We start from the raw sequence: 17432 nt of genomic DNA on the forward strand, positions 1-17432 counted from the left end.
TGGGTGCTGGAAGATGCACAGCTGCTGTTCTGAGGCAGGCTTAGAGGGGACACAGCTTCCAAAGGCAGCCCCTGGAGGGAGAAGACCCAGGGAGGATGCAGCTGGTGGCTGTGTCCTGTGGACATGGCACAGGGCTGCTGTGCATATGGGCCCTGTGGTGGGGCTCCCCCCTTGGTCAGACAGGTCGGCAGAGAGCTTGGATCCAAGGACAGAAAGCAAAAAGCAAAGGAATCAGGTGGAGTGTTCTTAATTTGCTATTCAGTATCAAGGAAAAGAAAATTTTTCTGTGGGTTGCAGCTATAAGATTATGAGACACAAAGCTGAATTATTAAAACATTTATTCACCCAAGGACATGTTGAGCTCTCTGAGGACCACGCTCATCCACTTAATTGAAACAGAGAATATCCCAAGCACCATTTGTATTGGAACTAAGTGACATATTTATTACTCATGTCCTGAAAGGGTCATACATATCCATTGTGGTAGATCTGAAAAGATAAGAAGCTTTTCTGACTTCTTGTTGTGCTTCCTGCCAGAAAAGCATTAGCACCTGGTCTGAAGGCAGCATGAGGAGGAAGAGGCTGTTGCCTATGGGCTTTGACCCTTACAATTGATCAATAGCAATGGTAGTTTGTGCTTCAGCAAGAACAGCTTGATTGTTGTGAAGGAGCAACAACATCCAAAATCTGGCAGACAAACAGTCTTGGGGACTTAGAGATGCTGGTCTTCTGCAGAGAAGGGAAAGGAAGGAGGACCCAGCTCTTCTGACAGTCCTTGGTCAGGTCAAGGTTTCCCCTGCAGGATTACGTAATGTCAGTAGAGGCCTGTCTCTGAGATTCACTTTTCCAAGGCTTCCCCTGGCAGGTGTAGAAGAGACAGAGGAGAACTGCACTGCTCTAAGAGCAGACTTGGAGAAGGATGGGTGTTTTGTCATAGCCTATTAAACCCATATGGCTCTGCAATACAGTTAGTGTCTGCCAGCTCTGGTGAGAGTTTGGCTTAGGAGGATGGCAGTGGTGCCTCAAGAGGAAGGTCTGTCCCTATTCTGCTTCCCAGTCTCCTCGCACAGCGCACTGACTCGTGGAGGACTGCTCAGTGGAAGAGGACAGCACATGGAAGGAATCCATGGACACAGCTGTCCATCCCGCAGATAGGGCAACAAAATGCACTTTTACCTCTGTTGTTTCAGGTTAGCATCTGCTCTACCTTTACAGTGCCTCTAAACCCACCTAATGACTAAGCCAGCCCAGCTTCATCTTGGGATGGAGATCTTTAGAAGTGCCATACATACTTACATCTACCAGACATGGCTCCTCATCTTTTCAGGGAGCAGAGTTAGGATGGAGTGTGGAAAGAAAAGAGAATTAATCATCCTCTGCCAAGGGAGTTCTGACTCATGGGGTGGCAGCACAGGCTCTGTGGGCATGAGAACTCCAGGAGGTTTAAAAGAATTTGCTTTTATTGCCCCTGGAAGTCAGCAATATCAAGTACTTCAAATACATCAAAGCCACCTTCTGCTCAGTGCACACAATAGAAGCTGAGTCAAAATCAGCCCCCATCTCACCAAAATGATCTGAGTGCTCTCGGGTTGGGGTCTATGCCAACCCCACCCTTCCCTGGGATCAGGTCATAGGGCATTTCTGCTGCTCTCCAGCAAAAAGAGAAAGTCATGAAGAATGAGAGGAGTGAAAGGAATAATTTGCTGTACCAGAAATAGAGATTGTGCAAAAGAGGGCTTGGCTTATAGTTCATGTCTGTTTCTCCACAGTTCTAGCAATCCTGTGTTCCAGGTGACTGACATCTTTCTCAAATCCTGCTCCCAAATAAACTCTCAAGTGGCTCAAAAACCCATCACAAACAGGTGGTAAGAGATCCTCCAGTATAGTGTCTGGTTCTGGACTTGAAAGAAAACAAGCTTCTGGCAATCATGCATCCTGAAGTTTCAGCTCCTTGAGAAACTCGGGGGTGAGTTTTATGCCTCCTCTGTCTTAGCCAGCAATCATGCTCCTTGTGCTTACTTTTTTCCTTTCCACTTCCCGCCCCCCTCCAAAAAAATAATCTTTTTACTGTGAGGTGACTGAACAAAGGCTGTAGACTTTCCATCCTTATAGACATCCAGACACTGACATGGACATGAACAAATAAACCTCCCTGCATGAGCAGGGGAGATCAGACCAGATGACCTCCAGGTCCACCCCCACCTCAGCCATTCTGTCATGTATATATTGGTGACAACAGACTTACTCTTTCCTTGGAGGAGAAAGATAACAGGATTCACGTGGGCCCTGAGGAGATCCAGGAAAGCAGCTGGCCTGGTTCTTGGGGACAATGACTTAACAGCTGCTGGGAATGATTGAGTTGATCTTCATGGGAGGCCAGACCAGAAGCAAAGGTTTTTCCATTTATGGTTATGAACTGTATGACACTGAGGAATAAATTCCTAGAAGAAAGATAATCCTTTTCCCACACAGAAGCACTCACACCCAGCCTACAAAAAGGCAGTATTTTCACTTCTCTGTATATTTGTTACTGCTGTTACTACAGGTCATGTCTCTCTCTCTCTCTCAAAGCCAGGTCAGCAGAATGAGCACAGGATATGCAGCTGCAGCCTATCAGGTATGCATGCCTGCTGTAGGTGATGCTGCTTGGGGGATTGGGTACTGCTGCCTCCCGTTCCTGGGAGAGGGAAGGGGAAGGAGGCTGGGTCAGGTGCTGGGCTGCAAACACTTCTGAAATGACAACAGAAGGTGGGATTGGATAAGAAAAACAAATGTATAAAAGCTTGCCTGCAGGTAGTGAGAACTGGGAGTCTTCTCATGCTGAATTTTCAGCTACATGATGAGATCCTCTTCCTTAACAAGACCACTATGTATATATTCTTCAACTTGTCACTTACTGCAATGTTCACTGTAGTAAAATTAGGCAGAGATGAGAAACCTTTAGGTACAGCTCCAGGTTTGTGTATGTGTATTTTCACACTTGTAAGACAGTCACCTATTCCACAAGTAGCAGTGCCAAGAAGGAAAATTGAGACTTCCCACCCCTCACAGAGGATGTTACTATCCAACTCTGAGAAGACTCAAGGCCTACTTTACATATGCACAAAACCCAACAGGGAAAGTATCTGCTCACTTGGAGCTTTCCACATCTCAGTGCTAAGCAATGGCTCCCTCTTCTTCCCCTGTCCCCAACACAGGCACAAGGAGAAAAGCTTAGCCACTATGCAATGCTTTTTGCTTTGATCACAGGTCCCACTACATCCCCATACCTGGAAACATTTGAGGCCAGGTTGGACCAAGGTCTGAGCAACCTGGTCTAGTCAAAGATGTCCCTGCTCATTGTAGGGAGAATAGAGTACATGACCTTTAAAGGTCCCTTCCAAATCAAACTATTGTATGATCCTCATCAGAGCTATGATGTCTTCTCATTCTCTTAAGAACTGGTGAGGGCAAGTCAAGGAGAAAGTAAAACTATTGGTCTTTAAATCAAAATGATGGTTCTTCCCAGTTCTTAAATAACCATGAACCCTTAGGAGCCATCTTTCCTAGCCAGCAGTGATAGTACATGCTTAGAAAGCTTGACAAAGCAAGGTGCCCATTCTGTGCTCATTTCCACACCTAGTACCCTTTCAGAAACCAGCTCTGCCCAGTGAGTTCAACAACCTCGCCGGGAATCCAGCCTCCTCTTCAGCTGTTAGAGTGCCCTTGCTGACTACCAAATGTACAGAAGTAGGGCAAAAAGGCAGGATAAAACACCCTGTCAAAATATCTAGGTCACTTAATGAAGAGTTAAACTCCTTTCACAAAGCACATTTGTTGCTTTTCCAAGGATGCTCCTGCACCTTCAAAAAAGTGTAAGCTAGTGGGAGTGAGTGACAACTTCATACATCCAGACTTCTCGCTGCCAGGTTAGAATGGGCATTTAACTTACCATCTATTAAATCTTCAGTTTCCACTTCTCTCTCCCACCTGTGCAGAGACTGGTGACCAGTGCCCTCAGCACAGCCACCCGGCTGAGCAGAGGCTCCTTTTCAGCAGAAAGCAGGCTTGGTGCCTTCTGCCCTGCTCTGGCAGTGAGCAAGGAGTTGCTCAACACTCCCTGTGCTAGGTCCCCCTGCTACAAGGACCGGAGGGCAGGGATTGTTAAGAGATACTGGAGTGCTGATGGCTTGTAGGACTTCTGCCAAGACCACCCCCTCTCACCAGTTAAACCATCATCCATAAAATAACACTGGGAGACAGATACAGCCTTTCTCACCAGACAGCCCGTCTGCAGGGAATCCCCCCAAGAATACTGTGAGGCAGCTGCAGTGCCTGGGATGCAGCACCCAGCAAAGCCTGGCTTTGCTCGCTGCCTGTGTTTACATTCAGAGCTTAAATGCTGCCCAAGAGTTGCGTGACTGGCAAAGACCATCAGCCAGAACAAGTCTCTGCTGAAATTTGTGCTGTCAGTTGCAGCATCACAGTGACCCAGAAAGCTGATGTTATTTCACATTATTTCAAGTGGGGTTTTAAGAAAACACAAAACACACCCCACAACCCCTGGCATTTTAGTATTTAATTAAGGAATCATCCTCTGGTAGCTGGGGATGCTGTATTCAGGTTGCTGAAAAAAAAAGAAAATATTTTGATGTCCCATTTTACAAGCATTAGTCTTTTTCTTCTGTTATATGATCAAAAGTCACTTGGAGACATCCTGCTTGTTTTCATGGAGAGCTACAGCAGGCAGGACACAGTAGCATTCAGCTGTGTGGTACCTGTGTCTGAAAACGGAAACTGAGCAGTTTCCCACAAAATCCACTATTTTTGTCCGTGAATGCTGACTTTGCATTTTTAAGTGGAAAACCAGTATTAATCTGAAAAGGCTCTTGTATTTTCTCAGTCCTCCTTTTATTGTCATTATGAAGCTTTAAAATTAGAGTGCTATTTGTACAGCAACTGAGATTCTACTGAAATGTTCTGTTTTACTGCTAAGTGGAAAAATGAAGTATTCCTGCACCACTATTCCTTTTAACCATGACATACAAAATACCAAGTCTTCTTTTGCAAACATATTGTTAAAAGGATTCAATCTCCAGTTGCTAACAATTGAGAATAAACCATGGTCCTAGCCACAGAAATTCAATACCAAAAAGACAACTCTTATGGTAATTTTGGAGGCCAGTCAAAGGCACCTGAGAAAAGTCAGATGTTAGAGTCCATGAATCTTCTGAGCCACTGTTTCTCTTCTGTCCTTCAGCTACCTGCCTGAATCTACAAATTTGCTCCCGCTTTCAACATTTTTCATTATTTTCATGCAGAATAAAGGAAAAGATAATACAGAAAAGCGCCTTATGTTTGATGGAAGGAAATGAACAGGAAAGAGAAACAAAGCATACAAAATGAACCTTTATTAAATGAAAGAAAATCTGTTTTGTGGGTCAAATATGAAATAGAATATACAAAAACTTTACATCAGATCTCTTGTCAAAGAAATTAAATTCTATCTAGACTGAAGTAGCACTTGTTCTTTCCAAGACAACACGAATGGGTGAATATGCATCTTGTGGCAGTACAGGACCACACAGACTGCTGTGCTACATTTCTGGTTACAAAGAAGAAAAGGTAAAAATCTAAATGATGTCTCTAAAGAACTCAACTATTCAACAAAGTAACCTAAAATTGTTGAATGTTGACCACTATGTATTCTCTTACAAGCAAATGACAGGTGGGTCAAGTGCAGAGTTCACAAAGCTTGCATATCACGTTGTCTGTTTCTATACAAATATAAATAGTTCTTTCTTATTTCAAAAATCCTTTTATATTTGATAGCTTTATTTGTGGAAAAGGATGACCAGTTTGTCAGGTTCCTGCTGTACTACCCAGACAATTCCATCTCCTTTTTCTCCTCCTTTTTTTGAAGATTGTAACCCATAAACCACAGCCTGCAATATTTTTAGAAACTTGATGTATGTTTAATCACAAGTCTTTGTACCACTGTCCTATACATGAAGGTTCTGCAGAGCTCCTAACATGTCTTTGGCATAGCACACCATGTCCTATTTAATACCTTTTTTTTTGCTTAAAAAAGTATATTTCATTTAGTAAAACAACTTAAAAACATCTATTTCTGATTTTGTAAAATAACGTATCACCTCTTGAGATGCTTTGCAAAATATACACACACATTTTGGAAAAACATTGAGTACTGACGTGAGGGACTCATCTGAAGTCCGATCTGTTTATGAGAAGTAAATATAATTACAAATTCTGTCTTCTGCATGACTCTCACATGAAGTCATTCAGTTCAGCTTCAAGTGCTGCTGCCATTTCATCTGCTTCAGAGCTGCTTCCTTCCTCATCTTCATTGCTGGATTCTTTACTGGATTCACTGGCAGCATCATCTTCATCCAGTTTGCGCTTGTGACCCCTGGAAGGACAGACAGAGACAAGGCCCATGAATGGAGGTGTCTCAGCGCTTACTGAGAGACTCATATTCAACATGAGAAAAAGTGAAGCTAAAGGACTCATCTTTTTTCAGGCCTAGACAAAAAGTACGGCCCTTGCTTTTTCATGAACTAACAGTAGCCAGTTCACACAATTTGTTTTTTAATTGCTGTTATGTGCTGTCTGCAGTAGGTGCAAAGAACAAAGTAGTGTTAATTTGTTTCTTCCATTCTTCTGAAGAAAGTATGAGACTATTTGAAAATAATGAGTAGATTTACATTCCTCTTGCATCCCAAAAGAAAGAATAAAGCCATTGTGTGAAAGAGATATTACCAAAATACAAATGTTGTTGTATGATTTTGAAATATTCAAGTTTCTGTTTTTCTTATCAAAATAAAACCATAACTGACGAACCGCATCTCACTGCACCAGCACGTACACTTTCATGCTTCCAAACTTTGGGGTCCCATCCTTCCCATTTGTGTCTCTTTGGATTAGTCCTGCCAGGCTAAACACATTTCTTTGCATCTCTGGAGAATGAACCAGTTTAAACAGGAAACTGATGTGCACCATACCCTGCTGAAAGAATCATGTTCCTGGTTCTGAAAGATCTCTAAGGAAAATCTAACGCTTCAACTGGGAAATAGCCATAAGCAAAAGAATTTGGATTTGTGGAAACATAAAATCTCTTTACCTTGCTAAAGGGAATTATATATCAGACGTGTACTTCTAAGACAAAAATAAAGTTGAGATTTTTGCATTGCACAGAATTCATAATGAGATGCGGAAGCACCTTCAAAATCCTTCAGGATAATTTGTTCAAATTATTCAAATTTCAAGCAGAAAAATACATGCAGAGGGGCAGGCATCTCTCCAATAACTTTCCTTGCTTGGTGGGGCTTCATTAAGAAGAGAATGCACCCACTTGCAGTCATGAAAAACTCATAAAATGATCTACCTATTTTAGCTAAAACAGTAATTTAACAATAATCCTGTTACTTCTGAGAGCACAGAGAAATAGCATATAGCAAGAAAGAAAGACATTTGATAAATACTGACATGAGACATATCCAAAAGAAATGAAGGCAAAGATTAAGAGTCAAACTTGTGAGCTTGTAAGCAATGCTGAAATACAAAGCAATTTTTATTTACACAGACACTTTGATTGCTGTTTTCCAAGAAAGAGGAAAGCTCATTAGCCCAAACTGCTTGGTGTGTGAGCTGATTGACTGACACCTGACTTGCCCTTTCACTTTTCAGGGAGATAGATGGACAAGGTGTGGTGGGAAGTCAGAAGGGAAGTCCAAATCAAAATGGCAAGTGAGCAGTATTATGTTCTATCTTCTCTTTCTGCTGCAGCTGTGGACAAAAAAAGACACTGCTGGCTGCTTTACAGAGCACCTCCTCCCACTGATGTCAGGTGGGTTTTGCTGTTGAGCATAGGGTGGTAGAATTAATATTCCTGGGAGGAAAGGCTGAAACCCTCGGATACACTCTGGGCTCTAAATCCCTAACAAGGAAAAATGGGATGAAGTAAAAGTGTTACCTGAATACTTTGCTACTGAAACTCAAATGTGGTGTGCTGAAGCAGTTTCAGGGCACTAAATGTAGCCTAATTCACAATAAAAAGCAGTTTCTCAGGCATAACAGTGATTATTTCCACACACACTCTATTAGCATGCAGTTTGGACAAGGAAGCTCCCATGCTTAAAACGCCCAATTGGAAAAAATCTCAGCACATTTTCATTAAAAGCTATACAAATGTGTAGAGCCTTAGCAACACTTGCTTAGTGATGATTTCAGCCTTCAGAACTACAGTGCTATTTCAGGCATTAATGATACTATTAGCAAAGAAAAGCTAATTGGGAATTAAAGAAACCTGAAAGAGTCTTACTCAGCAAAAGAAGAAATGAGTCGTGCATCTTTAACAAGTAGAGGATAAGAAGTACATAAGCGGTGCTAACTGAGAAAAAAATATAAAGTCATGAAGGGAATCTATACCACAATGCTCACAGCTGAAAACATTTGCATTCATCTTTTGTAAGACTGCATCCATGGAATCTGATGGTATTTGCCCACTGAAAAATGAAATTAGCAATCTGACAGCTGTCATTTTCACATATGAAATGTACACACAACTGCAGATATTGTATTGAAGGATGTGTCAGGACAAGCAGGCTTTTAGAGCCTAAATACTGTAATTTACTGGGACATAAATCAATAGCACAGATCTCACAGAAAAGAAACAAAAGGGTCTGTGAAGAAATACAAGAAATAACAGCTCATTGAAATAATACCTCACTGCCAGTTCATTATTTCTTGAAAGTGCAGAACAGTTAATTTACTAAATAATAACAGCAAAGACTAGCAAAATTATTACTTTATGCAAGAAAATAACTTTTAAAATTTCAATGTACTTCACAGCAACTAGATTTTGGTGAGGACAATCAACTAAATACAGAGATCTGAAATACTCAGTGTGACTAATTAATTAAAGAATGGAGCTCCAGCCCACAAAAAGACTTTCCAGAAACCTTAATAGATGCCACTCCCATATTTCATCCATCATTCAGTTGTATTCAACAGTGTCTTTGGAAATCCAAAAACCTGACCATTATCTGTTTTGTCAGTTCTTGTTATTTCAGGAAGGCTAGAATGACAGCTCTGTTCAATCTCAATATGAAACATTAGTCATTTACAGGGAGGAAAAAAACATTTTAAAAAAAAAAACACAGCTAAGTATTAGTTCTCTATAGAAAAAAAATCTTCTGAATGTTAGCATTTTTTTATTATGATATAAAAATCTTTCAGTGTTTGTGTACTGTAAACTGCAGCTTCACAGGTATTCAAAAAAACATTTAAATGAGTATTATGATATCAAATAAAAAGCTAACCCTCAGAGAAGTATAGAGAAAGGACATCAGGAAGACAGAGCTGCTCTTTTTCTTTGCAAATTCAGAAAAGAGAGGTAACACTGTTCATAATTTCTGTCTTCAGAGAAAAAGCAGTATATCCCCATGGTGGTATACCTATTAACATAACAAACGATTTAAAATGTATATTTTTCCTCACTGTTTTGTGCCCATTCTTTGTCATTTCCAGTTTCAGAGCCATAGTGTGTAGCACTTTTGAGTGGAAAAGTTAAGCTCATACAGAATTCCTTCTTACTATTTAGAGAAAGTGATTCAGCAGCATTGCAGGCTTCCATTAGCCTGATTTGCATTTTTGTAACGAATTTTGCTCGACTGTTATTAAAAGCCAAACACGTTTATAATAACTGAGTATCTTTAACCTCACATATGAACAACTGCCAAAACACTGAATGCAGAACTTTAAATATCTTACAACTCTGTGAAAAAGCTTCTACAATCCAGATTACCTTTTCCTTTGCATTAAGTATTTTTCTTTTGTAATACCCAGTACAAGGAGGCCCACCAGTTCACGTGCTGGAAAAATCCTTTCAAAAGAGAAGTAGGTTTCACAAAATCTCATGTATTTATATGAATTGTCAAGAGATTTAAATAAACTAAGTGTAATTCACAATGACATTAAAAATAAAAAACTATTTGTAATTATATACATATAAAAGTAGTTTTTAGGAAAATTTAATCCAAAGAATGCTAATAAGAAATAGTGATTTTCCAAATGAAGAGACAGGTTTACAGAGTTGCAATAGCAGAAGGTATACACCTATAAAAATATCACAGAAAACTTTGCTGAAAATGAAAATTTATTTAGCTCTTGATCCATTAAAATGAGCACTAAAATCTGATTACAATGTACTAGTCGAATGAAAACTCCATTCTCATGAATTCACTTTAAATTTAGTTCACTAAGAGAGCCATAGGGAACAAAGTGAAAGAAGCCCAGTATTTCTTGCTTCTATTATCTTAAGGTCTTAATTTATAATTGGCTGAAAATAATATTGGAAAAACATTCGTCTTTTCTTACTTGAAAAGCAGATTGTCTCTGGTTTTTTTGCATCCCTTTAAGAAATACAGTGCTACATTAAAATAGAAACTTCTAATTAGCAAAGGAACTCAAAGGGCAACATAACCCTTGCTTTAAACAAAGCAAACTTAAATCTTAAATTCCAAACCTTATTTTAGACTTGTAAATGAAAACTACAGAAAATACTTAAATACATATCCACATATCCTTTAAACTCCAAGTCCCCACAAATCCCCATCACTATTCTGATAATGAGTAAACCCTTTATTTTTTGCAAGTTGACCTGACTTTTTTCAATATCTCCTAAAATCACTACAATAACAAAGCAGAGTCTGCACACTAAATGTGTTTAAGTCTTTTACAAGCAATCAGCTTACAGCATTGACGTTATAAATTAGGACTTCAATTTGCTACCAAATACAGCCAAGCTTCTCTCTAATGAGAACACTCACACAGCAGCCATAAGTAGTTTGGAAAGGGCATTTTGGAACTGTGTGCTGCTTTCTAACATCCTCACAGCCTTGCACCACAACCTACACCACCCCGGCATGCCTCCAAAGCTCCGTATGGAAGGTCTGACCTGGATTCTATACACACCTAGACCACAGCTTTCTGTAAACTCCTTCCACAATGGAAAGAAGGTGATGTGGCATTTGGTAGTGCAACTAGAATATGACTTTCTTCCACAGGAATTTGACTGTGGGAACACTGTATTCAGACAAACTATTTCTCTGGCAATATTCTGAAGAAGTAGGGCTGGTTATCCTCAAAAAACTTCTTCAACCCATTCTGAAGATGCCAGCCCAGTACTTGGCTAACAAGCTTCAATGCCTTGAGCTCTGAGAACACACAAACTGGAAATCCATGTTGTGAGCATTAATATGTTACATGGGACGGACAGACAAGACGGTTAAATTTTCAGAGAGATATTCCAAGTCTTGCGGTTATGTTTTTTAACATGGGATACATGGCAATATCTTTAAGGTCCCTTCCAAGCCAAACCATGCTGATTCTATTCCCATTCAGAGTGAGCAATTGTCCACAGCCTGCCTGTAACTCAGGTGTCTCCCCTCTGGCAATTTCCCTGGAACATCTGTGCACGGGCACTGGATTTTCTGTCCCAGTCTCCTCCCTGGCACTAGCAGAGCACACTGCCAGGCACACACACAGCCATGGGAACACGAACAGCACCACCCCAGCACTACTGGCAAGCTGCAGTGTGTGTTTTCACTTTCTGGTCCTGCTGGGACAAACAGGATACTATTTAGCACCCCAGGAACAAATGCCAGACACCTCATATATTTCCTCAAGAACTCATCCAATGCTCTCTGCAGGATTATAGGGTGATCCAGAAATCTAATATGCAGAAAAATTATGCACTGAGAATGTTCCTTGCACAGCCTCGGAGTGCAGAGAGAGCCCCTGCAGTTGGAGGAACAGTGTGCTTTCAACGCTGCTCACAAAAACCTCCTGCAGGCACCAACCAATTCCAACTGACATCTCTGAAGAGTATTTTAACTGACACAACAGTAAAGTGAGAGCTAATTAAATTCTGTACACCCTCAGTGCCTTTCTGCCTTAAAATTTAGCGCACCTGTGCACAATTCCAATGGTGAGAAACTATTCTGGAAACTGAAAACATCCTGCAACAGCTTTATAGGTAGTTCTCTGAACTAAACACTCAACAATATCTAAATTTAGAGTATTTTAAGTCAGGAAGTCACTGAAAATTTAATATAGCACACTGTAGTAATTTCTGGATTTAACAAGGATAGTTGATCAATTTTGCTAAAATTGTCCCATTGATGAGCTTGTGTCTTCTTAATATTCAGATAAAGGGGAAAGTTTAATAACAAGAAAATCAGTCCAACAGTGGTTTCTTAACAATATTAATGTTTTCTTGAAGAAAATGGTGATTTCTTAATAGTTAAACACTGAGATATTCCAAAACCAAACAGTGTAGCAATAAAACTTTAAAATAAAATGCTGTGTGATTTTCTCTGCACTGAACTAATTTAGATACAGATTACAATTAAATTGGATAATGGAAAACTGAAAAGTTGAACCTACAATTTTGCTTCTGTAATTAAGTCACAGAAATAGAAACTGTGTCCCTAAAATATTACTTGTTATTAACTTCAAGTTGCTTAAAAATAATCCATGTACTTATAAGACATATACAACATGCAATATAATTATTTCTTCAAAAGGCAAAGGTGACAGCAGCAGTTTTATATCAGACAACAAATAATCTTGTCATTGACATATAGAAGACAGCAGAAAATTAAATATACTTTTCACTATGTGGAATGCCACTTTCATAAGGGAAAATGCACAGATGCACTCTAGCATATGACTTCTTAATCCTATTTGAAAGCTAAACTAGGCCTTTGTTGTTTGCATCAATTCTCTTTCCAGCTTCTTCTAGTTTACAAATATTACCTCTTCTGACAATAAAAGTTAAACTTGGTAGTTCTGTAGAACTTACAGTAGTTCTGTAGCTCTGTAGAGATTCTGGGTAACTCTGGGAGGCTGTAATACCAAGGCTCAGAAGTGAGCAAAAATAGTTTCAAGCCTTTCTTCCCAGCACCTGGGTGGGCATTGTACACCAACTCTACTGGGATTTGGTTTGAAAAACGTCTTTTGAAAATGGACTAAATCCTCAAACTAATTTCTGTATAGGAAGGCAATAGTCTCAGATAGTGATGAAGAATAATGTCCTCCTTAGAGATCAAAATGAGTCATTATTTTAAAGAATGGTTGTATGCAATAAAATATTATGATGAAAAGTGGGCAAAAAAAATCCTAGGATGCATGGGCAATTTAGAAAATTCAAAACCATACATTAAAACAAGAAGCTGGAAAAGAAACATCATCTGATTTATCTGAGAAAAGTAAAACTGCCTTCATTTTTCTCACAGAAGCACAATGTAGAGGTACTCCTGTGCCAATATAAGGCAGAACCAACTTCAGTTTGAAGACCCCCAACACTGCAAAGTAACACTTGAAATCCTGATTGGATTTGCCAGCATCACTTACAAACACTGAGAATTCTCTTCAAAATGCATTATTTGGCTACTTAAATTGTTAAGATGGAATTTAGCTGACAACACACTGACTGTGCTAATCAAGGAGGTTTTAAGTAGGATTTGGTGGATTATCTTAACCTGTAGGTTATGGACTACACCAAGTTATAAAGAAAGATGATTTTTCATCTTTAGTCAAAGCCTTCAACTCTGATTTTTACTAACCCGTCTCTTACTTTGTCCTTGTTTTCAATAAATAATTGAGATTAAATTGCAAATAATTAAACCAAACATCCTTCTAGCATGTTCATTCTCTGCTTTGCTCACAAGAATATTAACTAACAACATCTCTGCTTCATCATAAAATATTGAAAATAAGACAAAACACATCACTGATTCTATACGGATACTGGTAGTACTGCCAATGCCACTGAGGCACAAAAAAGAGACTTCAAATTCCTTTAAAATGTTGTGTTCTATGGGCCAAAATACACAGTCCCCTTTCCACACAGCTATATTCTTTCACGAAATTCACTAGGTCACTCCTGCCAAGAACAGTCAGCCCTTCATCCTCCTCACATTGCCATGTGATTTAACTGGATAATCCCCCAGTTGATTGACTCTGCTGCCTGCCTCACAGTCTGGTAAGCCAGTAGTCCACCATCTCTGTAGTCAGCTTCCAAGGAGTATTTACTGCACAACAGTTGGGGAATTGGAGCTGCTGTGAGGCTGTGGGTTACACCATAGTACCTGGGACTGAGACTGCTCCATCTAGCAAGGGGCTGAAAGATTTCTTCTCTGTATCATACAGCATCTTCTTGCAATATTACATTTCTCTACTACTTATTTCTTTATCCCAATGGCAAGACATGTTATCTTGGCAATCCTCACTTCTTTCCCCAAATTCCTAGCCCTGACAACTTATATTTTTCTTTATTTATTTGTTGAAACAAACAATATTTGTTGAAACAAGCAATAAATATTTTTTCATGCATTAAAACAGGCTTTGGAAGACTGTTTTAAGAAGACTGCATTATAATACAAAACTACAGAGAACCTAGAAAAAAATTTATCAGCATTAAAAGGTCAACACTTGACTTCAGACAGTCCATTTTGCTACAGGGTGTTTTAGAAAAGCTAGTAAGTTAGCCAGGAAGTCACTTCTCAGTAAAAGAAATTTTCAGAAATTTGTTAGACATTTGCTAGGCTTCCACTAGAAACAGAGCAAAGTAGTGTCAAGGCTTGGTTTACAAATAAGAAAAATCTGAATTGAAGTTGTGAAAGTATCTGCCAGAACCATGTGACTTTTACATGAGTTTTATACGGTTAGCATAAATGATATATACAGCATAAAAATACATGCAATACATTTAAAACAAAATGCCAGCCATCTTTTTTTATTGTGTAATTCCAACAAACTCCCTAAACAGTGGGTCTGCATTCATTAAATTTGGATCTCTATAATACTGGGTCAGTGAGCATCACCAATTCAATCTGGATCAAAAGGCATGTGCCAGCCCCCAGCCTATGTGCCAAATGGAATCACACGGCTGAGAATTCCCCGTACCTGTTGTTTTCACACCAGCTACGATGTGACAAATGACCCACTGCAGCAGATGGCAGCTCTCCTGGCTCACAGTCTTGGGCCCCTCCACAGTCTGCTCTACAGTTTTTTCTGTCGATATTTCTGGAATAAATCTGAACTAGCAAAGGCAGTTTATACTTGATCTGTACTTTCTGGTGCAAAGCTGCAATTTTTTATGATGGTGCTGTCCAAAACCTAGATTCAAGGTATTATTCAGTTGCAGTCTCTCCCATACCACTAATGAAGAAGGCATCTGAAGGAGAAGCAACTCATTACCTTTTATCAGTCCAGAGTAAAAGGCAGCTGCTGAGCCTGTGTCATGGAGAGTTAATTTTCTTTTCACTAGCCAGGACAGTATGATGTTTTGAATTCAGTGTGAGACTGACATTGAAAACACACTGATGGCTCAGTCATTGCTCAGCAATGCTTACCCCGAACCAGGGACTTTTCAGGTTCCTGTGCTCTGCCAGTGAGAAGCTGCACAAGGACCTGGGAGGGAGCATGGCCAGGACAGCTGAACCAAACTGGGCAAAGGGATATTCCAGACCATACAATGCCATGCCCAGAACATAAACTGGGGGTCATTGGAGAGGAGGGGCTGATTGCTGCTGAGGGAGAAGCAGCAAGGTGGTGAACATTTGTACCACACATTACTTGTTTCCCTTAGGGAAATTAAACCTACCTCCTCATTACAATTATTATGATGCTATTACAGTATTTTATTTTGTTTCAATTATTATTAAACTGTTCTTATTTAAAGCCATAGGTTTACTTTTTCCTGGTTCTCCGCCACACAGGGCAAGGGGAAGTGAGCAAGTGGCTGTGTGGTTCTTAATATCTGGAGTTCAACCAGGACAGCCTGGTCTTATCCATGTAATGGTACTAGCCAGAGGCTCTGATAAAGTACAATTATCAATTTACCTGGATATATGGATGTGCACAGATGGAAATGTGAAAAGCTGTTTCTCGAGGTGCCAAATGACTAGACAGACACAGCACTTCAAACATGTAACAAAAACTGAGACTGCAACAAGTTGTTCTTCTAATGCTTGAGAATGAGATAGCCAGATGGATGCAGGGACAGGAGCGAGGTCTGAAATGCCAGGCAGAGGATGAGACACTTCTCTGACTTTAGGAATAAAAGCACTCGACAGGCCCTCTCCCAGACTGCTGGAACACATTTCACAGCTGACCGTACTCAGATATCCCTTTCTCCTCCTCACCTGCCCAGGTGACCCTCAGAGGTAAGGGGCAGGACCTGTGCAGAGCCCTGGCAGAGAGGAGAAGCCCGGCCACACACCAGGATCTTGCAGGCAGTTCTGGCCCCACTGCTCAGATGCTGTTTATCCACCTTTGCTAACACCTGGGACACAAAAGAACTTTCTGGTATTACCATTCAGTGGTCTGAAGCAAACAGCAACATCAGCTGAGACATACCATTTCACCATTTTTTGTGTTAATCTGCAAGCTTTACAAGGTTCTCTACCTAGCAGGAACATACTTAGCAAGAACGTTTACCGTGATGTGGTTTGTCTGATGGGTTATTTCACTGCAACTGGCAAAATATATACTGTCATGTATTCAATTGTGTTCTCCAGTAAATATTCACTGGGATAGCTAAAGGCACACTCAAGCCACAGCGGTAATCTGAGAACAGCAAAAGGAGGCTCTGAACAGGAGACTTTTCCCTCAGCAAACAGGGACCACTTCTGTGCAATGCAGTGGCAATATGCTTGGGTCACACAGCAAAGGACATGTTTGCTGCTTTGACATCTACAGTGGTGTGGGGAATCAAAACATCCCTATTCTGCTTTTCACATGCATGGCTGAAAACAACACAGGGACAGATCTCCACAACTGGCTTGATACAGATAAAACAGTCTTCTGAAGCAAATCCAAGGTTTCTAAAATATCTGACTTTGTTCTTCCCAATGTAAGTACCTATTAGAAGTGATTAATAAACTACTTGGAAATGGGAATATCCACCCATTTTGATTCCTAGATTTCCTCCCCTTCCATTAAGAAGCAGTACTGCTTCTCTTCTACCAACATTTTTAGCACATGCTTCAAGCTGGCATTTTAATTGAAGAAACACACTGCTGTTTAGCAGCCATTAAAGACTTGCAGCGATTAAGATTAATGCATATTAGTTATTATGTGGAATTTAAAGTATTTTTAGAATTTATTAGGGAAACTAGAGCTATTTTTCTTGATCGGAACAATGTTACCTTACAGTTTCCTGCTAATGTCCTAGGTCTCAACACAATGAAGGATTAAAAACCTTCACTGACACATCTTAATGTACTTCTTAGTTTCCTTATTCTCAAGAGATATTTAGAGATCCACATATCTTACTAAGGAAAAAAATAAATTGTTTAATAGCTCATAAATTGCAGTGAACTTGGCCTGACTAAAGGAAAAAATGCTGCCTAAATTACCTGAAG

General features: G+C 40.0%; 1 protein-coding gene and 1 long non-coding RNA gene across 3 annotated transcripts in view; one reads left to right on the forward strand and one right to left on the reverse strand.

Annotated features, from left to right (window-relative positions):
• LOC139601525 (uncharacterized) overlaps positions 1-5368 on the forward strand; it is a 30411-nt gene extending 25043 nt beyond the window's left edge. The window contains exon 3 of the long non-coding RNA XR_011682927.1: positions 5240-5368. This is a non-coding gene — a long non-coding RNA (uncharacterized lncRNA). The remainder of the gene's footprint in view (positions 1-5239) is intronic.
• Positions 5369-5375: 7 nt separating this feature from the next.
• Positions 5376-17432, reverse strand: part of CTDP1 (CTD phosphatase subunit 1) — a 100595-nt gene continuing 88538 nt past the window's right edge. For both annotated transcript variants that reach the window (XM_071450618.1, XM_071450610.1), the window contains one exon: positions 5376-6409. In XM_071450618.1, coding sequence (XP_071306719.1) covers positions 6268-6409 — 142 coding nt within the window. In that variant the 3' untranslated portion in view covers positions 5376-6267. The remainder of the gene's footprint in view (positions 6410-17432) is intronic.

This window comes from Agelaius tricolor, unplaced genomic scaffold (assembly GCF_023055355.1).
Source record: "Agelaius tricolor isolate 1412-34295 unplaced genomic scaffold, bAgeTri1.0.p SCAF_2, whole genome shotgun sequence".
NCBI lineage: Eukaryota > Metazoa > Chordata > Aves > Passeriformes > Icteridae > Agelaius > Agelaius tricolor.